This window comes from Dunckerocampus dactyliophorus, chromosome 20, assembly GCF_027744805.1.
Source record: "Dunckerocampus dactyliophorus isolate RoL2022-P2 chromosome 20, RoL_Ddac_1.1, whole genome shotgun sequence".
Lineage (NCBI taxonomy): Eukaryota > Metazoa > Chordata > Actinopteri > Syngnathiformes > Syngnathidae > Dunckerocampus > Dunckerocampus dactyliophorus.
In genome coordinates, this window is record NC_072838.1 from 13,875,465 (window position 1) to 13,891,237 (window position 15,773).

The following is a 15,773-nucleotide window of genomic DNA, read 5'->3' on the forward strand; positions in this document are numbered from 1 at the left end:
AGTGGCGACTGTTCCAAACTCTCACCCTCCTGAAACCCAGAAATAAAAAAAAAAACGAATTAAAGAAATGCTTGGGTGAGAACAATACATGACACATTTGTTGTTCAGTTTTTTAAAGTTATTTTTATTCACTGTCCTGTCGTGGACAAGTATCTCGTGAGTAACTCTTTCGTCCTTTCTCTCATTGTATTTTGATGAGAGATTTAGATAAAGCAGACATTATCTACATTGTAAAGCAGTTTAAATCTGTACTTGCATATATTTTTACTTTTTATTTATTTAGGGTTATAATAACATCCAACATTAAAAAGAACATTGAAACGTGAACTTTTCTTGGTGCTGGGTTTTTGTAAATCTCATGCCACAATTTATGAATGATACAGAGAGACGTATTTATTGCCTGAACTATCTTCATCATTTTATATGAAAAAGTACACTGTAAAATCCAATAGCACTCCCAACTCAGATAAATCATTAGAACAAACTTCTATATACTGTATATAAAAAAGTTCATCTCACTTGAGTGTACCAAGTAAAACCTAAACATCTATTGTGGTCAACTATGGCTATAAAGTTACATTTACTTAGTTTTTTCAAGGTAATCGTTTTTTTTAAGTAAGATTAACTACCGTAATTAGATTTTACAGAGTAAGTAGTAGTTGTAAGTCCTGTGTGCAGCACACATTGGGAACATGTGTTGTTTTCAGTATTTAAAAAATAACCGTATGCAGCCAAAACCACCTCAAATTATTGGTTAAACACTTACAAAACACTTACTTCCTACCTTTAAAAACACAATAACTGGATAAATGTAATAATTTACTTCTCTTTTGCCCATAAAGCAGCTGGTTGGTATGGCAGCCATGTTGTATTTCATTGGAAAACCTCAACATACTGTATCAGATATCAGGTTTTATTCTTGGAGAGTGTTTTGCATTTGAAATAAGGCCGTGAAGCGCCCCTGTTGTCCTTTAGAGGACAAACATGCATTGCTGCGTATGGGTGATAAAAGATATACAATATTTACAGTAATATTTCATACATAAAGTATTATTTTCCCAAATAGAAAGAGAAGACACGTAATTTTCGGTATGCTCCACTATACTTTGCTAAATCCTTTTATTTTTATTCTAAAGCACTCTCTTAAAGCATGGGCTAAGTGTTAACTGCACCATTTCACACAGAGCATCTATCTGTTTTTACAATGTCATTTATGCACGAGTATATGAGTCAATGTTTAACAAGTCCAGTAATTGTTTTTCCCATTTTTTTATGAGACCTATCTTAAAACGCTGTTTTGTTGCACAACAGTCATCGTTTTAATATGGATTCTATAGTTCTGACACAATTTCCACAGTGCCGTAATACAGTATGTGTGCCAGGCTAAAAGGTAATGGATATACACTCCTGATCAAAATTTTAAGACCATTTGAAAACTTGCAAAAATTTACATTTTGCAGTGTTTCTTAAGGAGGTTCTAAGAAATGCTTGAAAGTGAAAAAAGAAGAAATGGGAGTGAGACAAATACAATTTTGGAGTAAATAGTTTATTGCAAACAAGCATTAAAGTGGAATAGACGACAGGCTTTAAAAGCCAAAATCTTGGCAAAAATGTGGATTCTGTGTCATTTTCTGTCAGGCATTCACATTCGTGATCCTTGAACTCTTTCAAAGCCGTCGGACTGTTGAGCTGCATATGCAAGGCCTCCCGCAGCGCGCCATTGCTGCTGAGGTTGGATGCAGCAAGACAGTCATTTTAAACTTCTTCAAAGATCCTGAGGGTAAAAGAACAAAAAAGTCAAGTGGTAGACCCAAAAAAATGTTGACCCTGAGCCGGAGGATCCGATTGGCCTTCTGTCAAGACATGGGACACTCCTCAAATGAAGGATGTTACTGGTGCCGAGTGAAGTCCAATAACCATCAGACGGCATCTGCAAGAGAAGAGTTTAAGAACATAAAACGTCTTCAAAGGCCTCGTGTCCTTCAATGCCACAAAATGGCCTATTTGGAATTTGCACAAGCACAACCAACATGGGACATTGAGAGGTGGAAGAATGTTGTATTCTCTGATGAGAAAAAAATGTAACCTTGACAGTCCTGATGGCTCCCAACGTCACTGGCATGACAAGGAGATCCCACCTGAGATGTTTTCCACACGGCACAGTGCAGGGGGCGCTATCATGATCTGGGGTGCTTTTACCTTCAATCGAACAATGGGGCTTCAGGTTGTGCAGGGGCGTCAAACGGCAGCTGGCTACGTGGAGATGTAGCAGGGGGCATCCCTCATGACTGAAGGTCCTCATCTGTGTGGTAATGATTTGCTTTTTCAACAGGACAACGCTGCAGTTCACAATGCCCGCCTAACAAAGGACCTCTTCCAGAGGAACAAACTGACTCTTTTGGACCATCCTGCATGTCCCCATGATCTAAATCCAACTGAGAACATTTGGGGATGGATGACAAGGGAAGTTTACAAAAATGGACATCAGTTCCAGACAATGGATACCCTCCATGAAGCCATGTTCACCACCTGGAAACACTGGCAAACTTTGACATGAGCTGGATTATCATTTTCTAAAGAGAGGCCACTTGTCTTACTTACATTTGGTTAATAATTGCGAAGGAGTGCTTATTAAATATGCACATTTTAAACACGAAGGAAACAAAACAAGACAAAAATGCTGAAAAACTGAACACGTTTCAACACGGGACAATGACTGAGCTATAATGCAATGGCATCACGAAGCAGTATGATATTGAGAACTCCCAAGGACTAGCAAAGGTGTGGGGTGATCAGATAAGATCATCTGTGATAGTATATCTGATTGTGGCTCATTCTGTTCTTTAGCTTGTAAACACGTTTATTGCCTTTGCTTACATTCAACTACATTGTGTGAAAACAAGAGCAAAAGTAGCAATTTGAGGACAAGATAAACTAAGCTCTCCTTCTTAATAATCCTTTTCAGACATTTTGAGCTGTGCAAGTGTGAACAGGTGATTTTCTTCAATGTAACCTTGTCAGGAATGTTCAAAATAAACTAAACCATTAGCAAAGGTAAATGAATGATATTGATTATAAGACCAAAATTGCTTCATCTTACTATATTTATATTTCTGTCCCAACATCACAATAACCCTTTGCCTCATAAAGTGATGCATCATATTGATATTGCCAGTGCAAAGTGTCCAAGCCCATCCCCTCATGTGATGCATTAACCATTGTCAAGAAGGTGACACCTCTTTCCTGCTCAAGCTTTTCTGCTGACATTACATAATGGACAATGAGCTACTGATAACTGCAGTTTAGGTGCCACAGGTCACAGTAAATACCTCAGTCCCTTTACCGGGAGCACACAGTGGAGGAAAACACTCGAGGACGGAGGAGATCAGCCTCTTGAAGCGAGAGACACACGAGGCACCATGAAGCTGAAGCTACCGAACCCGGGGTTGGATGATCGTATCCCCACGCTCGGGGAACTGGAGAAGATGGAGAAGGAAGCGGCTGGAGACAGACCCAAATGGGACAACAAAGCGCAGTACCTGCTCACCTGTGTGGGATTCTGTGTGGGGCTCGGCAATGTGTGGAGGTTCCCGTACTTGTGTCAAAGCCACGGAGGAGGTAGGATGCTTCATGATGGTGTATGGCATCCTTGTTTGACTCCGTGTGGAGGCTTTATGGAAGTCTATGTGAATATATCCTTCCAGGTGCATTCATGATCCCCTTCCTGATCCTGCTGGTTCTGGAGGGGATCCCACTGCTGCACCTGGAGTTTGCCATCGGTCAGCGCTTGAGGAAGGGCAATGTTGGCGTGTGGAGAGCAATAAATCCTTACCTGGCTGGAGTTGGTAGGTTAAAAAAAAAATTCCGATATTATTGTAGATATCGGGGTCATTTTGTCATTGTGTCACAGGTATATCGTCCTTGCTCGTCTCCTTTCTGGTGGGCATGTACTACAATACCATCATGGCTTGGATCATGTGGTATCTCTTCAACTCCTTTCAGGATCCTCTGCCGTGGAGTCAGTGTCCCCTCAATGCAAACCGCACAGGTATGGGTATTGTTTTTTCTGCCACATTGATATTGGTGCTGATATTGGTGCTGCATCAGTGAGACCTCACCACACTGCGCCCTTCGGCAAGCCTTCTGGGCATGCCCAACTGGGAGGAGATCCCTGTTAGGGACTAACTAGGACACGCTGGAGTGTCTCATAGCTGGCCCGGGAACTCCTCGGTGTTCCCCCGGGGGAGCTGGAAAAGGTGGGAGGTCTGGGCTTCCCTGCGCGGACTTGGACCCTGATAAGCGGAAAAAAATGGATGGATGGATGGACCGAAAAACATGATCAAATACAGACATAGTAACAAACATTTTGCTACATGTAAATGAGTCAGGTTATTTCACAGAGTACCAAAAAATAAAAACAACCACACATTTCTACTGGTCCTTCACCTGATTTGTTGAGAAAGACGTAGTGGGTGCTGGTATGAGTCTGTTGCGTTTAAATTCACCTGGGAACTTAAAAATCAAAATCACATGTTATGTTTTGTGTGCGTTTTAATGCAGGAATCCACATTTATTTGCAGAACTGATCCCAGTTGTTATCAATAGAAGGCAGTTGTTAAAATATCAGTCCATCCAGCTGCTTTTTTTGTTCCAAAACACTGATCAACATGATGAAGGCGTGTCACCTCACTTCTTGATAATCTGCCGTAAACCTTGTCCCTCAACTGAGTGACTCATAAACTAAAGCAAAGTAAACAAAAGATGTATGTTTTAAATACCTCACCATAACGATGGTTATGCTGTAATTAAAGTCCACTTTATTCTTGCGATTCTATCACTTTATTAGCTAACAAATCGTCATAAACCACCACAATGTGACCCGCCGGACATCTTCAACATTTAGTTATGTTACAGTTTTTATATTTCCTTGTACAGGTGTGGTGGATGAATGTGAGCGGAGCAGCACTGTTGACTATTTCTGGTACAGAGAGACCATCAACACGTCCACATCGATAGACGAGGGTGGAGATCTGCAGTGGTGGATGGTGCTCTCCTTGGTGGCTGCCTGGACCGTGCTCTATGTCTGCTGCATCCGCGGGATTGAGACCTCTGGCAAGGTCTGAACCCAAAGTCCTGGTTCTCATGCATCATGTGTGTATTTAATACTTTATATTATTATCGTTTTGTGATACAGGCTGTGTACATCACATCCACTCTGCCATACGTGGTCCTGACTATTTTCCTCATCAGAGGGCTGACTCTGAAAGGCTCCCTGGAAGGAATCAAGTTCCTCTTTACGCCAGATGTATGTACCTATGTTAATGTATTGTCATATTACATCATGAAAAAATATTTTTCTGGTAGACTATGTTCTTCAGAAGTCGAAAAAAAAAAGACAAATATAGATTTTTACTAGGGGTGTCACGTGACACAGGATGAGATGATACACAAGATTTGGCCTACGAGACAAGATTTGAACATTAAAAGTACTCTGCCAGTTTATTTTCACGACATTACCTTGCATTGATCCTCACAAGGTTACACTCTTCTGCACTCTGTGTGTATGCAAGCGGCCCCGCCTCCACCCACCGAGGAACAAATGGAACAAATACGCCAAGGCGCTGAAACCAATGCAGAGAATGAACTCTTTTGCTGCCTCTTTGGAGGCGGGAGATGAGGGAAACACCCACGCATGCTCAGGGCAATATTATCAGCCTGGCAAAATGATTAAGTTCATTTTCATTTATTGTGTGAGAATTTATTGATTTTATCGTCCGAGGCATTTTTTTTTCTGAACGAGAAATCTTGTCACATTTTAATCACATAATTTTTACTATAATAAAATGATAATTATGATTCAGGATGCTCCAATCAGGGTTTTATGCTGCCCATTTTGATACCGATCATCCATGAGTGAGATCCACCGATATCGACACCGATCGCATGGACTAGCTGTAGATTTTTCCATCCATCCATCCGCTTTCTATGCTGCTTATCCTAATTAGCGTTGCAGGGGTATGCTGGAGCCTATCCCAGCTGGCTTCGAGCGAGAGGCAGGGTACACCCAATCACAGTGCCAATCACAGGGCACATACAGTATAGACAAACAATCATTCACACTCACATTCATACCTATGGACAATTTAGAGTCGCCAATGAACCTAACATACATGTTTGTTGGAATGTGGGAGGAAACCGGAGTACCCAAGAACACGCAAACTCCACATGCAAACTCCATATTGGCCAGGGGCGCCGTTTGCCAATTCCTGGCAAATAGATAATTATTCAAAATCACCTTTTGGGTGGATTGTCTTTTTTTAAAATACTGTTTTTTTAAATTGAAAAATAGCCGCAGATTGCCTTCCTTTCTGGTTGTTGGGCAGAATTCATAGGGCTCATTAATAACCGTCCCCCTCCCCGCAACAAAAGTGACTTACCCACACGGTCCAAAAACAGCAGTGCGAAAATTACGCTCTCTATCGAATATGAGCTGCAGCACACGTTGTAATGGAAGGGAAACAGTGCCATCTGCTGGGTCTGGCGGGTACTGCTGCCTTAAAGTTATCACTGCAACCCTCAAGGCGGAAGACGCCACGTGACTCTGCAGTGTGGGCGTTACTAATACGGCAAACGATACACTTTCACTATTATATTATTTATGTCGTCATAAAACTACGTACCTGGGTAACTTATCAAAGGCTACCGTATATCCTGATGTGTGTTACCATAAAAACGTCTTGAGGACACCTTTACTAATAATAGTTTTATACTCTTCCAAAGGTGAATGAGTTAATGAACCCTGCGACGTGGTTGGATGCCGGTGCTCAGGTGTTCTACTCCTTCTCCTTAGCGTTTGGAGGGCTCATCTCCTTCTCTAGTTACAACTCCATTCAGTGAGTAGACGCATCAGCAGTTACACAACCTTTAGAGTGTTTAAAACAAACAAACAAAAAAAACATTTACTGTGTCTTTGCAGCAATAACTGCGAGCAGGACGCCGTTCTCATCTCCATCATCAACGGCTGCACCTCGGTGTACTCTGCAACCGTCATCTACTCCATCATCGGCTTCAGGGCCACGGAAAAATACGACGACTGCCTCGGAGGGTGAGCGTTGGCCGATGAATTGACGGATGATGTTTCAGAGGGAGTTAAGGGTATCTTTCTCTCCCTTTTGCAGAAACATACTGAAGCTGATAAACGCCTTCAACTTGCCAGAGAACAACATCACAGAGAGCAACTATGACGACATGCTGCTCTATCTCAACCAAACGAGCCCAGATGTTTTTAAAGAGCTGCAGATACAAAAGTGCGACATGCAGTTCTTCCTCAGTCAGGTAAGGGGCGGCTATTTGAACACCAGTGCAAATGAATGTATGTCGTTCATGTGTGCTAAAGGTTGCTGACTCCTCCCGCAGGGGGTGGAGGGAACAGGCTTGGCCTTCATTGTCTTCACGGAGGCCATCACCAAGATGCCGGTTTCTCCGATCTGGGCGGTGCTCTTCTTCATCATGCTCTTCTGCCTCGGTCTGTCCACCATGTTTGGAAACGTGGAGGGAGTTGTGGTGCCGCTGCAGGATCTGAAAGTGCTTCCCAAAACGTGGCCGAAAGAGCTTTTTTGTGGTAATTAGCCTTCATTGACATTAATAGGAAATGATGAAATCATATTTATTACCTCATGCAAAAGCTGTTTGTTTGGTTAGTTGTGTTTAAAATAACTTGCAAAGTTCTGAATGGCATTGGATGACATTTTCAGGAATTGTCGGAAATGGAGATAGAAGAACTGACAAAATTTTGGGGGTGATCCAATCATTTTTTTTTAAAGGGATTCTTTAACAATGTGAGATAGGACCGTTTTTTTGCTCGGAACATTTAGTCTTCTCAGTTATTGTGCTATCATGCTAGGTATTAGCATGCTAATATTAGCAAAATAGCATTGCTAGCATGGTAATGTGAGCATATTAGCATTGTTTTTGCTATTTTCATGGGTAGACACATATACAAACGCCACTATCATGCTAGGTGTTAGCATGCTGATGTTAGCATGTTAGCATTGCTAGCATACTAATACTAGCATTGTAGCATTTTTAGCCGTTTTCATGGATAGACACTTATATGAACACTTACCACTATCATGCTAGGTGTTAGCATATTAACATTGCTAGCATGCTAACATTAGCATGGTAGCAAGGTAATGCAAACTGCTTTACAGAAAAGGAGAGTAAAATCACTTCATAAAATCATTCTAAAATCAATTATATGTATTATTATTATATATTATTATTTTGATTTATGTATTATTTTGTATTTATTACATACACTAAATGTGTATGTATTAATTGTTTATTCATACAACCTTTTTACAGGCAATATTTAAATAACATTTTAACTCTATACAGTACTAAGTAAAACTAGTTTCTCTGTGAAGCAATGCTGGCACCTAATGGTGTTTTGTAGGTATTGCAGGAATGGTTGTACGTACTGTGTAGTAAGTGTATTTACGTTAGCATAGTCTTGGTAAAACTAATTAATATATGCAATTGATATTTAATTGTGATTCTATGGTGATCATCACCCTTTTCCCTCTTTTTAGTGGATTGTAATATTATAAATACGTACTGTTTGATGAATGGATATCATTTTATTGTGCAGGTGCACCTAAGAAGTTACCAGTGAATGTATATCAGATTAAATATCTATTTTTTATTCCAGGAGTGTCATGTTTCATCTCCTTCACCTTCGGGCTCATATTCGCCATGCGCTCCGGAAACTACTGGCTGGCTCTTTTCGACAACTTTGCTGGTTCCATTCCTCTGCTGGTCATCGGCCTCTGTGAGATGGTGGCTGTTATGTACATTTATGGCGTAGATAGGTACGTTCTTCAAGGAAGTGATTACGCTACGCTCAGTAGTTCCCTGTTTGTTTTGTTAATTATAGATTCGTGTAGTTTTAAAAGCACCGAAAGAACTCTAAAGTCATTTTGATCATGGCTCGGTGGGGGACATATTGCGGTTGCCTTTCACAATAAAGTAAATGGCTTTGAATTGCAGTGTAAAAAGCCAATTTACTCCCATCATTTTTTATTTTATTTGTTTTCTTTGTCAACTTTGTTGGAATTTTGACTTTACATAAGTAGAATGAGAATGGACGATAAAATGAGTTAATTCTTTTGTAAATCTAATAGGATTTTGCACAAATTAATTCTATATTAAAATGACTAATATTTTGTAATTACTTAAAAAGCTTATTTTAAAATTTGGGTTTAATTGTAGCAATTCAATTCAAAACAAACCTTAATGAAAACACACAGTTAAACAGGACATAGCGAAATGCTTGGAGACCTTATTATTGGAACATTTATTATTCTACAGCATAAATATTAGTATATTTATACAATGAAACATACATATGATGTAGTAACAGTAATACTGGGTAAAAAATCAAAGCATAAGGTAAAAGTGTATAAGATTCTTAGGATAACATATCTTATTATTTTGAACGGGGGGGGAGAGAGCGCCATAATTGTAGAACAAGAAAATATTTAAAAATATATAAATATAAAACAGAAAAATATTATTAAATTATTATACATTTTTTCCCTGGAAAATATGTATTATTAGTGATTTTTTTTTTTAATAATTTGCGACAAAATATACATCAAATATTGCATATTTTCAGTTTCCTCATTGAAAAAAGTATTGTGATACGTTGTGATAAAAAGGCCAAAAAAAACCCACAAAATATTTTAGTATTTTTAAAAATGCTACATCTATGCTTAGGGCTGAAGTTGTTGAATGTGATGTGGTGAAAGTAAAACAAACATAAAAAAAGTGACATTTTTATTACAATTTTATGATAGCGACCGTTTTTGGGACCTGAGGGTGAAAAGTGTAACTTTTTTAAAGGCTCCTTCAGTCTTTTCTGCCACTTTAGCATCTGAATTGCAAGTAAAAGTATAAATTTGCTTGACGTACGAACGCGGACATGAAGGTTGTAGTGTGTTGTTAGCGCATCATCCGAACGCACACGTTCCGTTTAATCCTTTACATCGGCTATCGTCCACACTGCAGTGAAATGACACCCGCTCCCCTCTTACTGCCCCCCTTGCAGGTTTAACAAGGACATCGAGTTTATGATCGGCCACAAGCCCAACATCTTCTGGCAGGTGACGTGGAGGGTGGTGAGCCCGCTCATCATGGTCTTCATCCTGGTGTTTTACTTCGTAACGCAGGTCACAAAGACGCTCACGTACCTGGCCTGGAACCCTGAGTCGGTAAGCGTCATGCATGTCAACGTTTAAGGGAGGAAAACGGTGCTTATTTATTTAATTTGTATTTATTTGCTTATTTTCTTTTACACTTTCTTGTTTCTTCCGACTCCTGTTCGGACATGTCGAATCGTGCAATCATGCGATCTGATCGCTGCGTTTCAGGAGAGCTTCCCCATCCTTGAAGAGCGTCCGTACCCTGAGTGGGTCTACGCTGTCGTTTTTATCCTGGCCGGCATTCCCAGTTTGTCCATCCCAGCCGTGGCCCTTTTCAAATTCTTCCAGAGGAGATGCTGCAAGCGGACGGACTACAGCGACGACACCGTGAAGACCGTCTCGGCCAAAATTCAAATGACGCATTAGCAAGGGTGATTGATTTTTCAATTTATCAAACCAATTGTGTAAATATATATATATATATATATATATTTAGAAAACTAATGTAAAACCCTGAGTTGTTGTTGTTTATAGTGTATTTGCCATATTCCTGTAAGGTTTTATTCAGAGTACCTGTGTAAATAATAGCAATTTCAAACTGAACGATCAATAAATGTGGTATATTTATGTATTGCATCATTGGCCAGTGGGTCAGTGAACATCTAACTATTCAATATGGGCATAAAAGGGTAAAAGTGCAGCGTGTGTTACCTAATCTTCATTCACTGAAGATAAAGTGGTTTAGACATTGCTGATTGGTCCTTAGTTCATATTTAAGCACGCACACTCGTTGCTTCCACTGTAAAGTGCCGATCGCACGCTTGGGTGTACATCTGGACGCCATGAGACTGGTTCTTCCTAACCCGGGATTGGAGCTGAGGATCCCCGACCATGAGGATCTGGACAGGATAGAGAAGGAGGAGGCGGGAAACAGACCCAAGTGGGACAACAAAGCTCAGTACATCCTGACTTGCGTGGGCTTCTGCATCGGGCTCGGGAACGTGTGGCGATTCCCCTACTTGTGTCAAAGTCACGGAGGAGGTAAGCTGGGGTCAGTTGTTCAGAAGAAGAAGAACCGCTGGGGGTGATGGGTGAAGTTCTTACCTTTTACGGAACTTTACTCACTTTCATTAAAAACCATTTTGCGTCCCTTGGGCCAAAGGTCAAAGGGTAAGTTGAATACATAACTCATTCATGACGGTAAAGTGTGTGAAATCACTGCCAGGTTCAGTTAATCATTACTAGAGTGGAAGGTTTCCTCAAGAAACCTCCAATACGCTATTCTTTACGGACTGAGCAGGAAGCCGCATTATCGGATTCTTTTGTTTTATTGTCGTATTTAAAGGCAGCCTTTATGGCAGTGATGATAATCCTGTCCCTGACCTGCTCCCATTCTGGACCAATTTGACAAAATGACACTCTCTGCGACCGGTCCAGGGTGTGTCAATGAATAACGGAATTCATACTAAGGGGGCTCATTTTGTGGTTTCTTGAAAAACATTTTCATTATTTTGACTTAATTTAGTTGGTTTTAATTAGATTTATTTCATGTCCAGAACATAGCCCTCCCGACTACTATGTTTTTAAATCAAATACTATAACGAATAATACTTTATTAAATATTTTACTCATAAGCACATTACATAATAAGACTGATTTTTTAAAATGATAAAATATTCAAGTTTGTAGCAGTAGCACCAAAACCCATTTTTGCGGCAATATAATTCATTTCGGAGGCAAATTACTGTGTGAATTCCTACTAAATAAATACACTGCTCTCTATTTTGTTCTTTATCGCTGCTGTAATGCTCAGCATGTCGCATATACAAAAAAAAACTGCATCCCATACATTTTCCAGGAGCGTTTCTGATCCCCTACCTGATCCTGCTGGTGTTAGAAGGAATGCCTCTCCTGTTGCTGGAGTTCGCCATTGGCCAGCGTCTCAGGAAAGGCAGCGTGGGAGTGTGGAGGGCCATCAGTCCTTACCTGACTGGTGTCGGTATGTTGTCAAAAATAATAATACTACGAAGAAAAAAGAGACCCTGACACTTTTACTGCTGTGCTTTTCAGGTATAGCCTCCATGCTGGTGTCCTTTTTAGTTGCACTCTACTACAACACCTTGATAGCCTGGATCATGTGGTATCTCTTCAATTCCTTCCAAAGCCCCCTACCTTGGACTCAGTGTCCTCTCAATGACAATAGGACGGGTATTTCATGAGACATTTACCACCACCACACTGCATTCATGTTTATGGACTGTTTGTTTGCTTAGGTTATGTACCTGAGTGTCAGCAGAGCTCCACGGTGGACTATTTCTTCTACCGGGTGACCCTGAACAGCTCCACCTCCATATCTGACTCTGGTGGTCTCCACTGGCCCGTAGTGGTGTGTCTCCTGGCTGCGTGGACTGTTGTCTGCATTTGCTGCATCAGAGGGATCAGCACCTCAGGCAAGGTGTGTTGCCGCCGACATTCCAGTCAGTATTCTCTTAAATAAGTTGCTTGCTGTTGTTGTCTTAGGCGGTGTACATCACAGCCATCCTGCCATACGTCGTGTTGGCCATATTCCTGATACGAGGACTGACACTTAAAGGCGCCTTTAGCGGGATAAAATTCCTCTTTACACCAGAGGTATGTATCAAATTACATAAAGCATGAAAATATAAACATATTGGACACAAGTAGTGATACAACTCTAATACAGTCACACCTCCAATGCGCTAAAAGTGGTACCATTTTAGTTTAACCAACATTTCTTGGTAATAATAATCGTAACAACTTGAAAATGATGTAGGAGGTTACACTGTGCAGGTGTCCCGTGATGCAACAGAACAAAAGTCCTTCTTCGTTGTTTCCAGGTGGACGAGTTGACCAAGTCGTCCACTTGGCTGGACGCGGGCGCCCAGGTCTTTTACGCGTTTGGTCTGGCGTGGGGGGGCCTCATCTCCTTCTCCAGCTACAACCCTGTTCAGTAAGAGTCTGCCGTTAGAATCATCATTATCATTAAGAGAACATGCTAATGATGCATTTTTTTCCTTTTCGTTCAGCAACAACTGTGTGCAAGATGCTGTGATCCTGTCTGTAATCACTGGCCTGACGTCGGTGTATGCTGCTACAGTTACGTACTCCATCATCGGCTTCAGGGCCACTGAGAAATACGACATGTGTGTTGATGAGTGAGTACGCCTTTAAAAGATCCATTTTTAAAGCAACTATAATTGTAAATGTCTACTGGTGCTCCGAACGTCCACCAGTATGAATGCTCACTCATTATTCCCACCCCAGAAACATCATGTCACTAATAAATGGATTCAATCTTCCTGAGGACAGCATCACTCCAAGCAATTACGACTTAGCCTTTAAACATCTCAACATGTCAGATCCAGATGCAGTTCTTGGATTGGACATTAAAACTTGTGACATGCAAAAATTCCTCAGCGAGGTAAAGAGAGCATCCCGACATTTCTTATGATGTTTCTTCTTCTGCCATGTGACTAACGTGCATGTTTATCCAGGGAGTGGAGGGAACTGGTCTGGCTTTTATTGTTTTCACAGAGGCCATCACCAAGATGCCCGCTTCTCCTGTGTGGTCTGTGCTCTTCTTCATCATGCTCTTCTGTTTGGGCCTCTCCACCCTGTTTGGCAACATAGAAGGAGTGGTGGTGCCCTTGAAAGACTTGGGTTTTTTTCCTAAAAAATGGCCTCATGAAGCCCTGACAGGTAATATATTTTAAACGAACACTGTATTGACAAAACTGTTAGGACTCACTACCGAATTAAAGGGACAGTTCAGATTTTTAGCCATGAAGTTGTATGACATCCCCGTCAGCAGTGTAATGCATCAACAGAGACTTACCCCCCACTTTGTCCTGTGAGCCGAGTTCTGGTTGGATTTCGGTGATGAGGAACTTAGTTCCGGTTAGTTGGGCCCCTTAAGTAAAGAGTTTGGCTTCTCAAAACAATATGCGTTCAAAAGAGTAACACATTTGCATCAGAAAAATGCCTCCTCGAAAAAATCACATTTGCTCGGCGTTACTTTGTCTCCTGTCCTATCACAGCGGATGAAAACCCGTTCATCTGTGCATGCGAACACTGTGAGACACATACACAACAATGCACAGGCGACGGAGCGCAGTGATACGACGGGAGAGAAAGTAAGTAAGTAGGGATTGTGAGGTCTGAGTTTTTTCGAGGAGGCATTTTTGGGATGCGTGTTTGAGTGTTGTGCAATTTGCAGTTGAGTTTGACTCCCCTGACATTGTGTATCTGTAGTATCTGCTATGCATATTTGCTCATTTGCTATGATGTTTTTGTACGTGTGTTTCAGGAGTGACTTGTCTTGTGGCCTTCATCATCTCCCTTCTTTTCGCTCAGAACTCCGGGATGTATTGGCTTGCACTTTTTGACAAATTTGCAGGATCGGTTCCTCTCTTGACGGTTGGATTCTTTGAAATGATCGCTGTGGTTTACATCTACGGCATAGACAGGTAGACACTCATAAAGATGACTTGATGACTTCCTGGTCATGTGTGACAACTAATCCACGTGCTTGTGTGCGTGTCAGGTTCAACGAGGATGTGGAATTCATGACTGGACACAAACCTGGCATCTTCTGGCAGGTGACGTGGAGGGTCATCAGTCCCCTCATTGTCCTCGTCATTTTAGTCTTCTACTTGGTGACTCAAGCACAAGAAAAGTTGACCTACTTAATCTGGGATCCCAATTCTGTAAGCACGTTTTATTTAAGTCTTTGTCCTTGTGACAAATAGGCTCATCATTTTTGTTCTATGCCTCAACAGGAAGAGTTCCCGTCACTGTCAACCAGAGCATATCCTTCATGGATCAACGTTATGATTTTTATTTTAGCGGGGGTTCCCAGTGTGGCTGTACCAGTTTATGCATTATGTAGGTTTATCTTTGTCTGCTGCAAGAAAAGAGTTGCCAGATGGAATAAAATGTAGTTTACACAGTTCTGTGTTCTTTGCTTACCTCTTTTTCCCGGCTGATGGGCATGTTATGTGAGGTTTTTGGTCTCAGGGCTAATTGACATTAGATTAAGCACAATCTCACCACATCCAAGTCAATGAACGATCACTGACACATTTGTTATATACAGCATATAACCGGGCACCAACGGCATAGTTATTAAGACATTCAGCAAATCGACTGAGAAATTCTCGCTGTGCTGGTCTCTGCTGCTCCGTCATTCCTGTTTGCACAAAGACTATCGTCCCCCGGCTATGGAGGCAGACAGGATTTTCCTTGCTAACAGGCAGCAGTTTGTACATGCACTAGTTCTCCACCAGGGTGCCTCGACCCCTACCATAGTGGATGCTGCAGTAGCGGCGCAACGCCACCGTGAGGAGGGGCTGTGCTGCTATCATGCCAGGTTTGGAGCCAAGGCCATGCAACGTTACAAGCAATGCAGTTTCTTTGTCCAGGGAAACACCAGGGCCGGCGCTCATTAGCAGCTGTGAGTGTTGGCCGAGACTGCAAGCAGACACCCTGTCCGGCCGATGGTTATACAGTAGGTCGATTCAGGCGCACAGTAAAGCATTCTGAAGGCACAGA

The 15,773-nt window shown here is 41.5% G+C and overlaps 2 protein-coding genes across 2 annotated transcripts; both read left to right on the plus strand.

Moving 5' to 3' along the window:
• Nucleotides 1–3,419: 3,419 nt before the first annotated feature.
• Nucleotides 3,420–10,829, plus strand: LOC129173148 (sodium-dependent neutral amino acid transporter B(0)AT1-like). Its single transcript, XM_054763770.1, has 12 exons — nucleotides 3,420–3,618; nucleotides 3,705–3,845; nucleotides 3,911–4,048; nucleotides 4,936–5,117; nucleotides 5,195–5,305; nucleotides 6,781–6,893; nucleotides 6,977–7,105; nucleotides 7,179–7,335; nucleotides 7,417–7,621; nucleotides 8,711–8,870; nucleotides 10,109–10,271; nucleotides 10,431–10,829. Exons 1-12 carry the CDS (start codon nucleotides 3,420–3,422, stop codon nucleotides 10,626–10,628), a joined length of 1,896 nt encoding a protein of 631 aa, XP_054619745.1. The 3' UTR covers nucleotides 10,629–10,829.
• A 209-nt stretch (nucleotides 10,830–11,038) lies between these two features.
• On the plus strand, nucleotides 11,039–15,163 carry LOC129173626 (sodium-dependent neutral amino acid transporter B(0)AT1-like). Its single transcript, XM_054764682.1, has 12 exons — nucleotides 11,039–11,243; nucleotides 12,061–12,201; nucleotides 12,273–12,410; nucleotides 12,476–12,657; nucleotides 12,723–12,833; nucleotides 13,061–13,173; nucleotides 13,250–13,378; nucleotides 13,488–13,644; nucleotides 13,718–13,922; nucleotides 14,530–14,689; nucleotides 14,767–14,929; nucleotides 15,002–15,163. The coding sequence occupies exons 1-12, from the start codon at nucleotides 11,045–11,047 to the stop codon at nucleotides 15,161–15,163; spliced, it is 1,860 nt and encodes a 619-aa protein (XP_054620657.1). The 5' UTR covers nucleotides 11,039–11,044.
• The last annotated feature ends 610 nt before the right edge of the window (nucleotides 15,164–15,773 follow it).

Excerpts from the sequence above, each read along its gene's own strand:
- LOC129173148 (XM_054763770.1), top strand. The coding sequence starts at position 3,420 with ATGAAGCTGAAGCTACCGAACCCGGGGTTGGATGATCGTATCCCCACG. Across the intron at positions 4,049-4,935 it reads CCTCAATGCAAACCGCACAG|GTGTGGTGGATGAATGTGAG; the intron begins GTATGGGTATTG and ends TTCCTTGTACAG. Across the intron at positions 7,106-7,178 it reads TACGACGACTGCCTCGGAGG|AAACATACTGAAGCTGATAA; the intron begins GTGAGCGTTGGC and ends TCCCTTTTGCAG.
- LOC129173626 (XM_054764682.1), top strand. The coding sequence starts at position 11,045 with ATGAGACTGGTTCTTCCTAACCCGGGATTGGAGCTGAGGATCCCCGAC. Across the intron at positions 13,379-13,487 it reads TACGACATGTGTGTTGATGA|AAACATCATGTCACTAATAA; the intron begins GTGAGTACGCCT and ends TTCCCACCCCAG. Across the intron at positions 13,923-14,529 it reads GCCTCATGAAGCCCTGACAG|GAGTGACTTGTCTTGTGGCC; the intron begins GTAATATATTTT and ends CGTGTGTTTCAG.